The sequence below is a fragment of the Meriones unguiculatus genome, chromosome 2, assembly GCF_030254825.1.
Source record: "Meriones unguiculatus strain TT.TT164.6M chromosome 2, Bangor_MerUng_6.1, whole genome shotgun sequence".
Taxonomy (NCBI): Eukaryota; Metazoa; Chordata; class Mammalia; order Rodentia; family Muridae; genus Meriones; species Meriones unguiculatus.
Window position 1 is genome coordinate 14,166,681 of NC_083350.1, and position 16,483 is coordinate 14,183,163.

At 45.3% G+C, this 16,483-nt stretch overlaps 1 protein-coding gene across 5 annotated transcripts in view; it reads left to right on the forward strand.

Annotated features, from left to right (window-relative positions):
• Ctif (cap binding complex dependent translation initiation factor) overlaps positions 1-16,483 on the forward strand; it is a 246,196-nt gene that overhangs the window by 199,439 nt on the left and 30,274 nt on the right. For all 5 annotated transcript variants that reach the window (XM_021640087.2, XM_021640088.2, XM_060377034.1 and 2 more), the window contains exon 10: positions 6,046-6,201. In XM_021640087.2, the coding sequence (XP_021495762.1) occupies positions 6,046-6,201 (156 nt within the window). The remainder of the gene's footprint in view (positions 1-6,045; positions 6,202-16,483) is intronic.

The following is a 16,483-nucleotide window of genomic DNA, read 5'->3' on the forward strand; positions in this document are numbered from 1 at the left end:
TTTAAAAAGAAAGAAAAGGGGGGCAAGGAAAGGAACCATTACAGTCAGTACCTGTTTTTCTGGTTATGAAAAAAAAAATGGTTACAGAAATCTAGGGGAAAAAAAAATCCATAAAATGAAAGAAAGAATAAAGGCCAAGCATAGTTCCACTATTTGAAAGCAACCATATTAAACATTTGAACAGCTCTTTTAAAAACTGTATTTGTGGATAAGATACAGTTGAGATACAGTTGGGTTTCTGTTTTCAGTTAGCATTATATAAGCATCTTCTTGTGCTTTTATAAATTTTTCACAAGCAAATTTTTGGTTGTTTGTTTGTTTCTTTGGTTTGGTTTGGTTTGGTTTGGTTTGGTTTGGTTTGGTTTGGTTTGGTTTGGTTGAGACAGGGTCTCTGTAACCATGGATGTCCTGGAACTTACTGTGCAGACCAGGCTGGCTTCAGACTCACAGACATCAGCCTGCCTCTGATCCAAGGACTGGGATTAAGGGTTTAGGCTACCATGACCAGCCTACAAGCAAGTTTCAGTGAATGCATGGCTAATCTCTGATTTAACCATTTTCTCCTTAGGTGCCTAGACTCTTGAATTATTTATGTTAAGCTTGTTTCAAGATATCATTTACATTTGTTATGTTTATTTTGTGTTAATGCACACACATGTGCATGTCATAGTTTGTGTGTCAAGGTCAGGAGTCAGCTTGTAGTAAACCGTGCTCTCCTTCTACCTTGTAGGTCCCAGGGATCAAACTGAGATAGTCAGAGGGAAGTTCCTTTACCCAGTCGGCCGTCTCGCTGGCCGGTTAAGAGTATTTTTCCTGTTCTTGTTATTTCTTTATAATAGTTACCCAGAGGTGCAATTACCAGATGACTCATAAGGCTTAATTAAGGTTTCTTGGGAAAAAAAAACCGTATACTGCCCGTGTGTAAGAATGCCTGTCTATCAAATTCTCACCAGCATTGATGATTGCCATTTTTAAAATTTTGCTAATGCAGCAGATGGGCAAAAATTATTTTTATTCATTTAACTACTACTGGTAGTAAGCTTGTGTTCCCTGAGGGTTTTCTTGAGGCCGATCTAAAACGTGCAGTGAATCCTCTTTGCCTCTGCCTCAGATTTATAGGCATGAGCCACTATGCACAGCCATTCCCACGTATTTATTGACAATTTTTGTTTGGACCAGTAATTCCCTTCTTAATGTCCCCTGTATTTGCCCATGAAGATTTGCCAGGCATGGGGAGGCAGAAGCTATAGAGCAGTGGTTCCCAGCTCCTAACGCTGCAACCATTTCGTACAGTTCCTCATGCTGCAGTGACCCCCAGCCACAAAATTATTTTCATTGCTACTTCATAACTTTAACTTTGCTACTGTTATGAATTGTAATGTATATATCTGATATGCAGGATATCTGATATGCGACTCCTGTGAAAGAGTCATTTGACCCCAAGGTTGAGAACTGCTGCTATATAGTAAAGCAATTACCCTCCGTCCTAGTCACCGAAGGCCTGTTGCCCCGTGTCAGCGGCCTCTTTTAACTGCTCTGTGGAGCCTCCACTGCTTCACTCTAAAGCCACCTTTCTCCACCCAAACTGTGAATTCACTCCATTTCACCTTTATTTTTCTTAATTGCCTCTTTGTCCCACCTGGAGTTCATCTCAGGGTCCAGGATGAATAGAGACTGTGGATTCTTTTCTGCCTGACATTAGACAGCTGTCACTGAAGTGTTGGTCACACAAATTCTGCATCCTCTGCCTCTGATTTGTGACCCCGCGGGATCATGTGATCAACCCTGGTGGATGCCAAATTTGTTTCTGAGCTATCTGATCTGGCTGTCTATGCTCTGTCCATCCCATGGCCTTTTAATTAATTAAAGCTTTGGAATAAATTAAAAGTAATACAACCCTTTCCAATTTTGTTGTGTCTTGACTAGTAATTTCCCCTATTAATCTTTCAAATTACTTTTAGGATCATTCTTTTTTTTTTTCAAGTCTCTACACCCAGTGTCCTTGCCACACAAGCACAGAGTTCCTGTTAGACATCTATAAATTAGCTTCTGATCATTAAAACATCTCACTGGTAAATTGCACCATGAAAGCAAACTGTTGACTTTTATATATTAATTTAATATTTAAACACTCATATTAATTAGTTACTAAACTCTGATTAATCTTTATTAGAGGGTTCTCCTGGGTTTTTTCACAGATACAATCTAATAATTTTCTCTCTCCCTTCCACCCATGGGCATTGCTGCTGTTTTTCAATCAGACCCTTTGATGTAATAGATTGCATTTATAGATTTCCTGATGCTAAATCATTACAGCCTTCCTGGGATGAAAGTATGCTTGGTTATAATGGATCTCTCTGCTGGCATTTCATTTAGGACTTCCCTGTCCATTCGCATTAGAGAGGGCAGCTGGTGCACTTTCTTATTTCTAACTGGGAGATTTCGCTTGTAGATGACTCTCTGGCAAGCTCATTTTTTTTTTTTTCCTGTGTTTTGGGTTTGTTTCCAAACGAAAACAATTTATCTCACATTTCTTATAGTTTGGATGAATTTATCTGTTAAAGAGCCATGACTTGAGAGCCCTCCCTATAAAGGTAATTCTTGTATAACTTCATTGTTCATGTCTTTTCATCTCTCCTCACTTTGATATCTTTCTTTTTTAGTAATATTTGATGATATTTATTTTCCTGAAACATTACTCACTTTATCAGGTTTTTCAACTTAATGTAGACATAATTTTTATCATGCCTTCCATATTTGTTTCCATATTGAATTTTTTCTTCTTTGAATTAATTCTTCTTTTTTGCTTTTATGTACAATTTTCTTTGTTATCCTCTACTTAATTTCCAATTTACCTATATTGTGTTCTTTCCTATATTTCCTTAGCTGATGATGGTTTTCTGATTTTTTTTTGAGTGGAGTTTGGGATAACATTTATCTGCTAGAAATACAATGCAACCCACTCACACAATTTGAAATGTAATTATAGGTTCTGCTTAACCTAGTATATCCAAATTTTCAGCATGTACTCAACTTTTAAAAACTATTTCTGTTATGTGCATACATGTGGGTGAAGGTGCCCATGAAGGTGAGAGGCATCAGATCCCTGCAGAGCTGGAGTTACAGGCAGTTGTGAGCCACCAGAGATGGGTGCTGGGACTTGAGCTCTGGTCCTCTGCAAGAGCAGTGAGTGCTCCTAACTGCTGAGCTTTCTCTCCAGCCCCAATCAGCCTTTTTTAAATGAGACATTTTACATTCTTTTTTCCTTACCGAGTCTACAAAGCCACGGTCTATTTTATAAGTAAAACACATCGTTCAGTGAGGCCCGTTGAAGTACTCAGTATTCACATGTGACTATCACACTAGAGAACACAGGTTTGCATGATGGTTCTCTTCCTTTGTTTAATAGCCAAAGTAGTTAAGACAACCATTGACCTCTTATTGTAGCTTGAACCACATCCCACAAGTTTCTTGCTATTGTTGTTGGTTTGGTTTGGTTTCTGGTTTATTGTTTTTTTTAGGTTTTTTTGTTTGTTTGTTTGTTTGTTTGTTTTTGTTTTTTTGAGACAGGGTCTCTCTAAGTAGCCCTGGCTGCCCCAGAACTCACTATGCAGACCAGGCTGGCCTTGAATCCACAAAGATCTACCTGCCTCTGACGCTATACCTGGTGACAGTATTATGTTTGGGAAATTATAGAACTGTTCTAGTTTAGATGTTTTACTTTTATTATTCAGATCAGCAAGGTAGTTCATTCTTGGCCATGTTCCCTGTCGAAGGGTGTCAGCGACGTCCTTTCCATTGTAGTGCTCTCTGATCCCTGTTTTGTCTCAATAGCTTTTGCTACACTTTGAGTCTGTGCTGTCATCTTTTTACTACAAGCAGTATTATATCTTCGTAAGTCATTATTTTTATCTTTAAAAACACTTTGATTAAAAAAAACTTTGATTTTACTGTTAATTTAGTTTTCTTTTTATTTGTCCAGTTATTCTTACTTATTCATTATTTAATATACCCTGCTACTGGTTTCTTTTTTTTTTAATGGACTTTTTTATATTTATCTGTTATGGGGGCAGAGAACACACATGCCTCAGTGTACCTGTGGAAGCCAGAAGATAGCTTATGGGGGTCTATTCTGTGCTTTCAACTGGTGGGTTCCAGGGGTTGAACTTGGTTGCAAATATCTTTAACTTGCTGAGTCATCTTGCTGGCCCAATTTTAGTATTCTTCAAGGCATAGTTTTTTGTTTTTTGTTTTTTTTTAACAAGGCATAGTTTTACTTTTATTTCTCTGATTAGCAAGCTGAGGGAAAAGTGATAGACTTAAAAATCTTTGTGGTATAAATTAAGGAATGAAGTTTGCTTTTCAGTCTTCTGTCCCCTTCTCACAGTCTTAACCAGTCTTTAGTAATTTAATTTTTCATTATTAACTAACTAATTACTACTATGAAATTATCATTAAGGTTGCATTTAAAATTTAGAATTGAGCTGAGTGGTGGTGACACACACCTTTAATCCCAGCACTCAGGAGGCAGAGGCATGCGCTGCGGATCTCTGAGTTCAAGGACAGCCTGTTCTACAAGTTCCAGGACAGCGAAGGCAACATAGAGAAACCCTCTCTCAAAAAGAGCTGAAAGAAAGTAATTAGATTTAAGCCAAAATGAAATTTTTAAATAAAAATTAAATATCTTTTCTTCTAAAAATTATTCTTGGCTTTTGCCTTTCTCTTAAAAAACAACCTTTTACTGCCTTATTTTGACTTAGCCTCATTAAGTCTGCCTGGTTTCAGTTTCAGTTTTTCTATACCGCGATTCCCTTAGAACTAAAGCATACATATATTTTCTTGGCTGGAACATCTGTTCAAGAAAATTTTAATTTTTTTACTTTTAATAAAATGATATAATGCTTGCAAATGTAAAACGCTAAATATACAACTGTTGTAGGACAGACCTTCAAAATCTCTTCATCTTACACAGCTGAGACTCCCCACCGACGCCCAAGCCTCTCCCTTCCAAGCACCTGGCAACTTCTTCTCTCCTTCCCACCTGTCTCCTGACTGCCCCCGGCCTTGTCTACATCTCAGAAGCCTAGTCGTCCTCGAGGCTCTGATTTCCAGTTGCGAATACTCCTCCTTCTGGGTTCCCCAGATAACTTCACCGGAATCTTCTTCTGGCAGCTAACCTCTTGTGTCAGTAGTTCAGGGTAAATGTGCTTTATCATGGCCCCCTGTGGACTGCCTGGCACATAGCAATGATATTCTTAAGAGAAGAATTAATGAATGGATGCATGAATGGATGGATGAATGAATGAATGAGTTCATGAAGACTTTAGATTCTCCTACTAGGTGAGCAAGTTGGCTCAACACTTGCCTTGAAAGCCTGATGGCCCAAACCATGTACCTGTAGAAGGACCTAACTCCAGGAGATATCCTCTGATCCTCACACACATCATGTGCCCACACACACACAGCATGCACACACACACAGAGAATAATAATAAATTAAAATTTTTCTTCCAATTATCTGCTAGGCCAGTAGCGGGCAGGAGTTGGACTTGTGTTTTGAGCCTAGCACAGGGGCTAAAATTGGCCTTAGTGGTGGACAGCAGATCTGCACAGGCAAACGGCGTTCTTCTAACTCCCTGACAGGACGGTGATTTGAGAGTCAGACAAAGGAGACTAAATGAATTGAACCGGGAGATACTGATTCTGAGAAAGCTGTCATTCCCCAGCCCTTCCCACCACACACACACACACACACACACACACACACACACATTCACACACCTCCACTACCACTGTGTACATCCCCAGTCCATAATCTTGGGGACTTCCATCCCAGGCCCAGGGACATCTGTGATGGAGGAGGGTGACCAAGTCCCAACCACTCTCAGAGGAGGAAAAGCTGTGCCCCCAACCCAGAGTAACTGGGAGTCGTGCCATAGACACGAGGCAGATTCCCGTCCTCATTTAAACCCTGTCTGTCCTGCGGTCCAGCTGAGGTTGGCCCCAGCCCCTGTGAGGCTGACATGCTCTCTTGTGCCTCTGCAGAAGGACTTCACTGTGCGCGAGGAGCTGCAGCAGCAGGATGTGGAGCGCTGGCTGGGCTTCATCACCTTCCTGTGTGAGGTGTTCGGCACCATGCGGAGCAGCACGGGCGAGCCCTTTCGGGTGCTGGTGTGCCCCATCTACACGTGCCTCAGGGAGGTAAGAGCAGAGGCCCCGGCGCTACTGCCCGGCCCACCTGCCGCCACTAGTGGAAGCTCTGCCCAGATACTCGCAAGAAAAACGCCAGAAAGCAATGACGCTGGATTATATGTGAAGGAATGGGTCCTTTGTAAAGGAGAGATGGTTCCTCCATGCGTCTACTCCCTGTGCATAAAGAAATGAGCTTTAACTCAGACCTTAATCATTCCTCATCTAAAACTTAGTAGAAGTTTAGGGCGGCATATCAATGAATGCATCTTTGCATTGAGTTGCTTTACCACTGATTTTTTTTTCTTTTTACTGTTTTGCTTCTAAAGTTTATCTTAAAAAGTAATAAATAGGGGCTGGTGAGAGGGCTCAGCAGATAAGAGCACTTACTCCTCATTTAGAAGGTCCAGGTTTAGTTCCAAGCACCCGTGTGGGACAGTTCATGACTGCTTGTAACTGCAGTTCCAGGGAATCAACACCCTCTTCTGGCCTCTCGGGGCACTGCCCGAATGTGATGCGATTAAACTCATACATACATACATATAAAAATAAAACTTTTAAAAATAATAAATACGAGAAGCCAAGAGACTTTAGTGAAGCAAGTTTGGGGTGCTTGCTCTTCCAGGTGGGAAAGCTCACTCTATGAGCATAGTCGCTGTGGCTGTTTGGTGGGGTGGGGAGGATAGAAGAGCAGAAATGGACACTGGGAGGTAGGTGGCAGGAAACAACCCACCTTCTACTAGGAAGGAGCTCATTGAGAGTGGGGCGGTAGCATCCTTAAGATGCTGATATAAGGTGGAAGGAAGATGTGATGGAATTCCTGTTTACCAGCCCCATGGCCACATTCGCTGGGGTGTGGGTTTCAGGAAAAGAATCACAAGGACAATGAGACCCAGGAAAATAGGTCTCAGGACATATATTTGGGTCATTTGTTGACTCCCCTCTAAGGCTGTCCTGAGGATGGTGGACGGAAGGAGCTAAAGCTCCGCGAGAGGTCACACGGGAAAGAATTTATTTCTGTCAGGCGTCTATGTGTACCTGGTACTCAAGGCTGGAGACAGGGAGTATCACCCGGGAAGAGAGCAGAAATTGGGGAGATGGTGGGACCATATAGGAGGTAGAGGAAGAGTAGCTGGGAGGGAAGAGGCATGTCTCCAGAAAGTTCCAGAAGAGCAAGTGGAAAGCATCCCAGAATCCTTCAGTAGGAGCTGGTACCAGCCATCCCTGTCCTCTCTGCCCTGGCAGCCCTTTGCTGCCACCAGGGACACGGGGAAAAGTAGTCTCTGGAGAACCAAAGGGCCTGGGCAGAGAAGTGGCAAGAAGGGGGTGTGGGGGTTGGGCCTGGGCCTCTGGCAGACAGGACAACAGTGTGGGCAGGTTCTTCGGATCAGCTTCAGGAAAAGCTACAGAGAAAACCATCAGTGGGCTGAAAGGAAAAGAACAGAGTGGAGAGGCATGCTTGTGTTTTTGGATAGACTGTAATAAGCAATCTGAGTAAAAGGAGGCTGTGCCTGTGTCTGGGAGCATCCCTTTATAGGACAACAGTGTGCTCAGCCCAGCCTAAAGCAGAGCACATACCGCCCTCGGGCCACTTGAACCCACAGCTTTGAGCTTTGAGGCGGTCTCTGTTTCTTTATGACTGTGCTTGACTTTAGAGCTGCCCCACTCATTCCACTTTTGGCCTCTCCCAATTGATTTTACTCTGCGGGGCCACAGCACAAAGTGTAGCGCTGAGAGGACCAGCAGCCTGGCCTTTTGTGTCCCTGTGGAGTGAGTGGAAGGCAGGACTCTCAGAGGCACGGAGCCGGGAGTGGCCATCCTTGTCCACATGGCCCCTAAGAGCCATCTCAAGATGAGGAATGGTGCTGCTCTAGGGCAGTGACCTGAATTGCCCAATTCCTTCTGCGTGATCTCTCCCCCTCCTCCTGGTGTTGTTGTCACCTGCTTTCCCCCAGCAGGAAGCAGGACTGTAGGGAGTGCTGGCCCTGGCTGCTGGGAGAGTTTTCACACCACCTAAGGTAGTGCAAACTTTGTGGTGTGAGATCCGGGAGGTGCCAAGAGGTCTGCACAGACAGGGAGCAGTGAGGCCTTCCTAATGCACACTTGTTTGATGAGTTAAGCTTTTTGGGGGGAGGGGGCAGGGGACAGACATTTTGACAAACCCGGAATCACACTGTGCTCAGGGTAATCTCAAATAGCAAGGCTTCTATGCCTTTCAGCATTTTGTAAAAGAAAAACTCTGCCAAGCTGCCCCCTGCCTGCGCTCACGTTCACCTGGTTTTAGCTGCACCCTCTTGGGTAAGAGATAACTCTGGGCTTTCCTCATCTGCACAGCACTTTGGGTCTCACAGCGCTTTGAGATGGTTACTCTCATGTGCCTGTGATACACAGAATGCCTGACAGGAAAAACAAAGTTGAAGGGAGGAAAGACTTATTTCGGCTCATGGTTTCGAAGGGCCCTCTCCATCATTACTCAGAGAGCATGATGGCAGCTGGAGACGATGGTAGAGAACAGGAAGCAGACCAGAGTGGAGACCAGAGTGGGCAAGGATAATGTACCACTAAAAAACACATTTCCCCTCACCTCTCACCCCCAGTATCAAACTTATTCCAGCCCTGTTCCTCAGAGTGTCCAGGCCTTCCCAAAATAGTACCACCAGCCCAGGGCTAAGCTTTCAAAACAGCCTATGAGGGACATTTCAAATTCAAGCTAGAATGAATTATTTTATTTTTTTCTAACAAGGGTTAGAGAGAACAGCACAGCATGGAGAAAGAGCTAGGTGCACTGGGGCAGCTAGGAGAGAGCATAGATGTGCCTAGAGGACCCACTAGGCACCCGCCCGGACTCTCAGAGGACTGTGCGCTCCAGGCTTGGGAACTAAGCATATGCCATATATTAAAGAGAGTATGAGCAGAGTCCCTGCCCAGAGACGTATAGCCAGTCTATGCCGTGGATTGGCCTGGAGATCCTGGACTCTACATCTGAGGACCTTTCCAAAAAAACTGCCCTCTGATTTAGCCTTAGGAAAAGATGAAGCTGCCCAGGTGGTGGTGCCTGCCTTCAATCCCAGCACTCAGGAGATGAGGCCAGCCTGGTCTACAAAGCAAATTCCAGGACAGCCAGGGTGACAGAGAGAAACCCTGTCTCAACAAAAACAAAAACAAAAAGCAAAAACAAAAAAGGAAAAGGGGATGGGGAGGAGGAAGAGGAAAAGATGAAGCCATGAAGAGGTGAATTCTTAAGAGTTAACTGCCACCTCACCTGCCTTATCACATGTGATCATACCCAAGCATGAGCAGCAGTCCAAAGCAGATAGAGCCAGGTCAAGGAAGTTTCTAGAATCAAAATTGCTGTTGCTCCCTACCCCGTGCTGGGAAGGCTTTCTCTTGGAGTCAGGCAGATGGCTGACCTACAGTCTGTAACACCTGCTTCCTGCACAGATATTTAACTCCAGCTTTCTGTTGCTGAGATAGATATCTGAGAGAAACCATTTGAAGGAAGAAAGATTGATTGCCACAGTTTTAGAAGGCTCAGTCCATGGTCATCTGGCTCCCTTGTCTCAAAGCCCGTGGAAAGCCAGAAACACCATGGAGGAAGGGCATGGGCTAAGAAAGCCGCTCACCAATGGCAGCCAGGAAGCAAAGAGAGTAAGTAACAGGAAGTGGCCAAGACTGAGACATACTTGTATGTGTATTCGTGTGTGTCTTGTTGCCTTCCTATTCACATCTTGTGTTTTCGTAACGTTGAGGGTTTTTGTTTGTTTGTTTCTGAGACAGGGTTGCTCTGTGTAGCTTTGACTGTCCTGGAACTCACTGTGTAGACCAGACAGCCTTGAACTCACAGAGATCTCTTTAATCTGCTGAGACCCAGTCTAACATGTTCATTCTTACTTATTTTCTCGGGCTGGAGAGTTGGCTCTGTGTGTAAAGCTCTCGCCATGCAAATGTGAGGGCTGGAGTTCAGATGCCTCACGCCCATTTAAAGGCAGATGTGGCACAACTGTAACCCCAGTGTTGGGGAGAAGGAGAGGGGATCCCTGGGACCAGCTGGTTAGCTAGGCTAGCCAAGTCCGCAAGCTCTAGATTTAGCAAGAGGCCCTTGCCCCAGTTAGTGAAGTGGAAAGTGACCAAGAAAGACTCCTACCATCAACCTCATGTGCATACTCACATGCATGTGAACACACACATACATGCATCTACAGCACACATATGTGTGCACACACACAAAGGAAAAAAATATTTCATGTTGTAATGCTAACATTCACAGGAGCTCTACCCTCCTAACGGATTCTTAAGTGTAAATATGGTGGTGTTATCTATACGTACAGCGTTGTGGAGCAGGTCTCTAGAACTCAATCATCAACCTAACTGCAGGTTTTGTACCCACTGACTAGCAAAAAGCTCCCCATTTCACATCCCTTGAGCCTTTGGGAACCATTACTCTGTTCTCTGACTCAGTGAATTTGACAGTCTTAGATACCTGACGAATTAGCATGGTTTCTGTTGCTATCAGACCAGATGCTGAATGTTTTGTTTTCAAAAGATTTAATAAGCTTGCGGTTTGGGAGGCTACAGGTCCAGCCACCATGGGTACCAGCTCCCTGACCTGTGTCACCTCATAGTAGATGGCACCATGGCAAAGCACGTGCGAAAGATCTCAGACTGAACGCAGGAAGCCAGAGAGTGGTGCGGAGGCCAGGCCTGCTCTTTTTATAACAACTAGAGAACTCACTCCACAGCCTTCACCCCCTCTATTGACCTGATTTCTTCTCATTATGCATCCCCTTCTGAAAGGTTTTATATCAACTCCTAACGCTGCCATACTGGGGAACCCAGCCTCCAACACCTAAACTCCTAGAGGGCAAACCACCTCCAAACTGTGGCCCCTAAACAAGGGGAAACCATGCAGTAATTAGCCTCCTGGGCTGCCTTGTTTCACTTATCATGATGTCCTTGGGCTCATCCACGCTCTTGGTATTGTGGGATTTGCCTCAATTTAAACACTGGATAAATGCTCTGTTCTGCATACACACCGCATTCTCTGCGTTCACACACTGATGGCCAGTTCCGTGTTTCTCATACAATCGTCGTGCAAGGGTTCCCAGTGTGCTACAGCCTCACCAGCTCACCACCAACAAGACAATCGCTGTCTTGTTTTGTGATAACAGGTATGAGCTGATATCTCACTGTGTTTTAATTGGCATTTCCCTCGTGACTAATGGTGCTCTCCTTGGACACCTGCCAGCCATCTGCATGACGTCTTGGGTGAAGTGTCTATTCAAACCCTTAGCCTACTTTCTGGCTGTGTTCCTAGGTTTTCTGCCGTTGGGTCCTAGGAATGTCTTAGACCAGTGGGTCTCAACCTGTGGGTCACGGCCCCTTTGAGGTCAAACGACCCTTTCACGGAGCTGCCCTAAGACCACTGGAAAAAAACAGATATATTTACATTACAATTCATAACAGTAGCAAAATTACAGTTATGAAGTAGTAACAAAAATAATTTAATGGTTGGAGGTCACAACATGAGGAACTGTATTAAAGGGTCGAAGCCTTAGGAAGGCTGAGAACCACTGCCTTAGAAGTTTTGGGCATTGCCGCCTTATTAGGTGTATGATTTATAATATCATCTCCCATTCCGTGGGCTGTCTCTTATTCTAGGTATCAGTTCCTTTCCTACGTAGAAGCTTTTTGGTTTAACATAAGTCATCTTGGCTGTTTTTGCTTTTATTGCCTATTCACTGTCCAATCAATGTCTTTTCACTAAGTTTTTTAATACTTTTGTGGTTTCAGAGTCTTGCAGCTAAGTGTTTTATCATTGTTATTCGTATAGGTAAAGAGGTAGGGTCCAGTTTTGTTCTTCTGTGTGTGGGTTTTCCCAGCACCCCTTACTCAAGAGACTGGCTTTCCCCTTTGTGGAGGATCAGTTGGTATGTAGCTTTATTCCCAGCCTCTCTATTTGGTTCCATAAAATCTAGAAATCTGTCTTTATGCCAATTACCATGATGTTTTGGTCACTGTGACTTTGTAACATATTCTAAAGTCAGGGACTGTGATGCCTTTAATTTTGTTCTCTGGTCAAGATTGCTTGGTTATTTGGGACTTCTTGTGGTTCTATTTGAATTTCGGAATTGTTTTACTCTATAACATTGGATGACTGTGATTCTTTTTTTGTTAATAATTTATTTAATTTAATTTTATGTGCATTAGTGTGAAGGTGTCAGATCTATTGGAATTGGCATTACAGACAGCTTACAATTGTAAACTGCCATGTGGGTGCTGGGAATTGAACCCAGATCCTTTGGAAGAGCAAACAGTGCTCTTAACCACTGAGCCATCTCTCTAGCCCCAACTGTGATTCTTATATGGATTGTATTGAATCTTTGTAGCACTTTGGTTGCTGTGGACATTTTCACGATACTGAACCTTCCAATCCAAGATCAGAAGCAATACAAGGATGCTCACTATGCGCATATTAAACACAGTCCTAGAAGTTGCCAGAAGAATTAGATAGGAAAAAGAAAAAAAAAAAAGGTATCTACATTCAAAAGGAAAACATGAAACTGTCCTTGTGTACAGACAACACGATCTTATATGTAAAACATCTAGTTGGGCATGGTGGCTCTCGCTGGTGATCTTAGCACTGGGCAAGCGTAAGCAGTAGGAACATGAGTTTGAGGACAGCCCAGAATATACAGCAAGACTGAATCAAAAATTCTAAAGATATCCTTCAAAAAACTGTTACAAGCCAGGTGCGGCGGCAGCGCCATTAGTCCCAGCACTCAAGAGGCAGAGGCAGGTAGATCTCTGTGACCTCTGAGTCTGAGGCCAGCCTGATCTACATAGCAAATCCCAGGCCAGCCAAGGCTGCATGGCAAGACCTTATCAAACAAACAAATAACAGAACAAATTCAATAAAATCAAACTATGAAAACCACTTGCGTTTCTATATACTGATAATGAACTCACTATCCAGGAAGGAAATTAGGAACATGATCCCATTTTCAATCCCATTAAAAAGAATAAAATGCTTTGACTAAACTTCACTAATGAAGTGACTTACACTCTGAGAACTGAAAAACACTGTAAAAAAAAAAAAAGTTGTTCTAGAAGACTTGCAAGACTCACCTTGAGCTTTACCAGTGTTCTCCGAGTGCCATCGTCTAACGGAGGTCCTCAGCCAGCCTGGCCTCGAGGGCACCACACTTTGGGAGTCCTGGTGACTGACCGAGCTGGAGCATGGGCAAACCGTCCCGTTGGCAGCTGGCTTCTCTGGGCCAGCCTGCCAGACTCCAGTTCTGATTGGTCCTGCACCCTCCACCTATGACCCTTTGAGGCTCGCTGTTGACCTCTCCACTCCACCATCCCCTCCTAGCCTCAGGAGCATGTCTTCTAGACTCCCTGGAGTGATTATTAAACGCCTCTCTCTGGGCCCCTTACTTGAAGAGCTTTGCTGGAAATTCCTGTGGCAGGGGAATTTTTCAACGAAGCTTTGTGCCTGCTTCTCCTCACTTCCTTTCATCCTTTCTCCGTCCCCAGGGAAAGTCCTTCCTTTCCTCTCTCACCCACTGCTCCCATCTCTGCCCTCCTAGGAATCCTACAACCATAGGCACAGGACAGAGGAGAGGAGTGGGGGCAAGGTTTTCTGCCAGGAATCTCTCATACCTCTGAACTACCTTCTAGCTATTACCAGTCAGTCCCCCCAACACACCTGTCCCTCTAAGCTTTTCTTGTGGAAGGTGGCTCTGAAGGGGTCTGCCTGTGAAGAGAGCCTCCCCCCTCCCCCCCCTCCCCCCCCTCCCCCGCCCCACACACACCCAGCAAGCAGCAAGCTGGGCTGCCGGAGGAGGCAGACAAGCATGCCAGGAGAACAGAGGCCAGCAAGTCAGGCTCATCAGGAAATGAAACCGCTCCATGCAACAATGAGAGAGACACTTTTTGAACTTTGTGCGTGAGCGTGCATTCAGTCGCTCACATTGTTTTGGCTCCAGGGAAATCTGACCTTGGAAAAAGCTGAGATGAAGTGGGTGTGGGTAGAAAGAGTCCGCTAATGCAGGATATTCTTCAAGGGCGCCTTGCCAGGAGGACCACTCCTGACCTCCCCAGAGCAGGGGGATGGGATTGCTTGGCAGCATAGCTGGGGCCAGGAGAAGCCCAAGGTAAGCTGTGCTCTGGTTTCCCCTCAGGGAGGGGAGATTTATTGGCTGGATCCATGGGAAATGATCTTCACCCTGCACCTCTGGAAGTTTTACAAAATTGCTAATTCCCAAGCCAGCCTTCCCCGCTCTCCCTCACCCAGTAAAACCAAAGTTCCTGGGGATGGGGTTGGGCTGTGGGGGTGGAAGCTCTCCAAGTTGATTCTGGGCTATGGCCACGCTCAAGTAACAGGAGCAGCCACATCCCAGGTGTATTTAGTAAGCAACTACTGACCAGCCAAAAGCATTGTGAGAGCACCTGGCCTCAGCACTGAGCTCCAAGTTCGAATCTCAGCAGCTGAACTTCCTGCCTGTAGAGTTCTAACCTGACCTGTCAGCTGTCCAATCCTCAGGCTTCTTTTCTGTTGCATGGGAATGTTCTGGGGTGGCTTTAGGGCCTCAAGTAAGCCAGGCATTTGTGAAAAGCAAGTGACATGTGGCAGCTCGTAACGTGTCGCCATGGTGCGGCGTGTGTCTCAGGCATGATCCAAGAGAAAATTCCTACCTCAAGAGGCCACATGGGAGGCCATGTTCCTAACTGGGCATCCGGGCCCCAGAGTCAGACCTGCCACCCTGCCTGATTTGCATTCTTCCTGGCTTTTACTTACTCCCCACCTCCATGATGAGGGACTTTTTTTTTTTCTTCATATATATGATCCCCTGCCTCAGTCTCCAGGGTGGTGGTGGTGGGGTGTTATTGAGACAGGGTTCTCTGTAACCGCGGCTGTCCTGAATTCACTCTGTAGACCAGGCAGGCCTCAAACTCACAGAGATTCTCCTGCCTCTGCCTCCTGAGGGCTGGGATTAAAGGCATGTGCCACCACTGCCTGGCTGCAGTTTGCAATTCTTATAGCATATGGAAGAGTCAACTTCTGCCCAAGGCTGTCAGCATCTCCCCTTTGGACTTGTCCTTTGGCATGTTGTCATAGTAACGGCTTGTGACCCCTCCCCAGTTACTCTAAATCGTTTCATTCTCCCATTGGTACTTAGAGGCTAAGTCTCCTATCACAGAATTGTAGGATTCTGCGCTCATTCTTGATGTCTGGTGTTTGTCTGTTTGTTTGTTTATGGCAGGGTCTCGGGTAGCCCAGGCTGGACCTGCATAACTCAGTGTGCAGCTAGGAATGACCTGACACCCTTGGTCCTCCTGCTTCCACCTCCCGGGTGCTGGGGTTACAGGCTTGTGCCGCCGCCCCAGCTGTGTTCATGCTCAGCAGTGATTTGGTCTGATTGCAGAGTTCTCCTGTTAGCCTAGGAAGAAGCGTGGTTGTGATCTCCACCCCATGGCAACGTGGCAACCACATCTGCAGAAATTACATGGCCCAGAACATGCATGGTTGGCTGGCAGCTGGATGACTGTGGGGGAAAGAGAGTAGCTGGCAGAGAACTGGGGACAAAGAGGACACTCCCAGCAGGCACTCCGGTGTATGCAAGATGACGTCCAGGAGTTTCTAAAAACCTTTAAGCCTGGGAGTTTGTGTATTCGCTGAACTAACAATGAGAAAGAAAAAAGAAAGCTACTTCCTTATGAGACTAAAATGCACTGAAGTAACAAAGTCACCCAAATTTGGAGCCACATGACCCTGTGGAGCCCAAGCACTGTGGGACACAGTGTGCAAATGGGAGTGGGGGGGCACAACTGGGGAAGGGAATGGTGGAGCAGAAAAGTGGGTCCTAGCACCTCGTTGTCACGAAAAGTATTTGTACTGTAACAGCCGGAACAGAACACGAAGGAAGGAAATGAAGCCTGTAAATCCTTGAACGGTTTCTTTCTCCACTAATCTTAGGTTCAGAACATCATGGCAGCTTGTTTCTCTGAGCGTGCAGCCTTCCCAGGCCAGGTACCCAAGCCCTGAGCTCTTGCTTTGGCATCCAAGTCCCTACAGGCTCTACAGCTCTGGCTTAACCTTTCCTGGAACCCTGCTGAAGTAACCCCCAAATGTGTAGTCCCCTCCCTGCCCATTGTTCCCCTCCTCTGCCTGGCATGGCACAGCCAAGCCTCTCATGGTATGATCATGGTATGTTACTGACCTGTGCAAAACATCCCACCACCGCCACCGCCACACAGAGGCAGTGCCTCTGAGGCGGCCTCAAAATAAAAC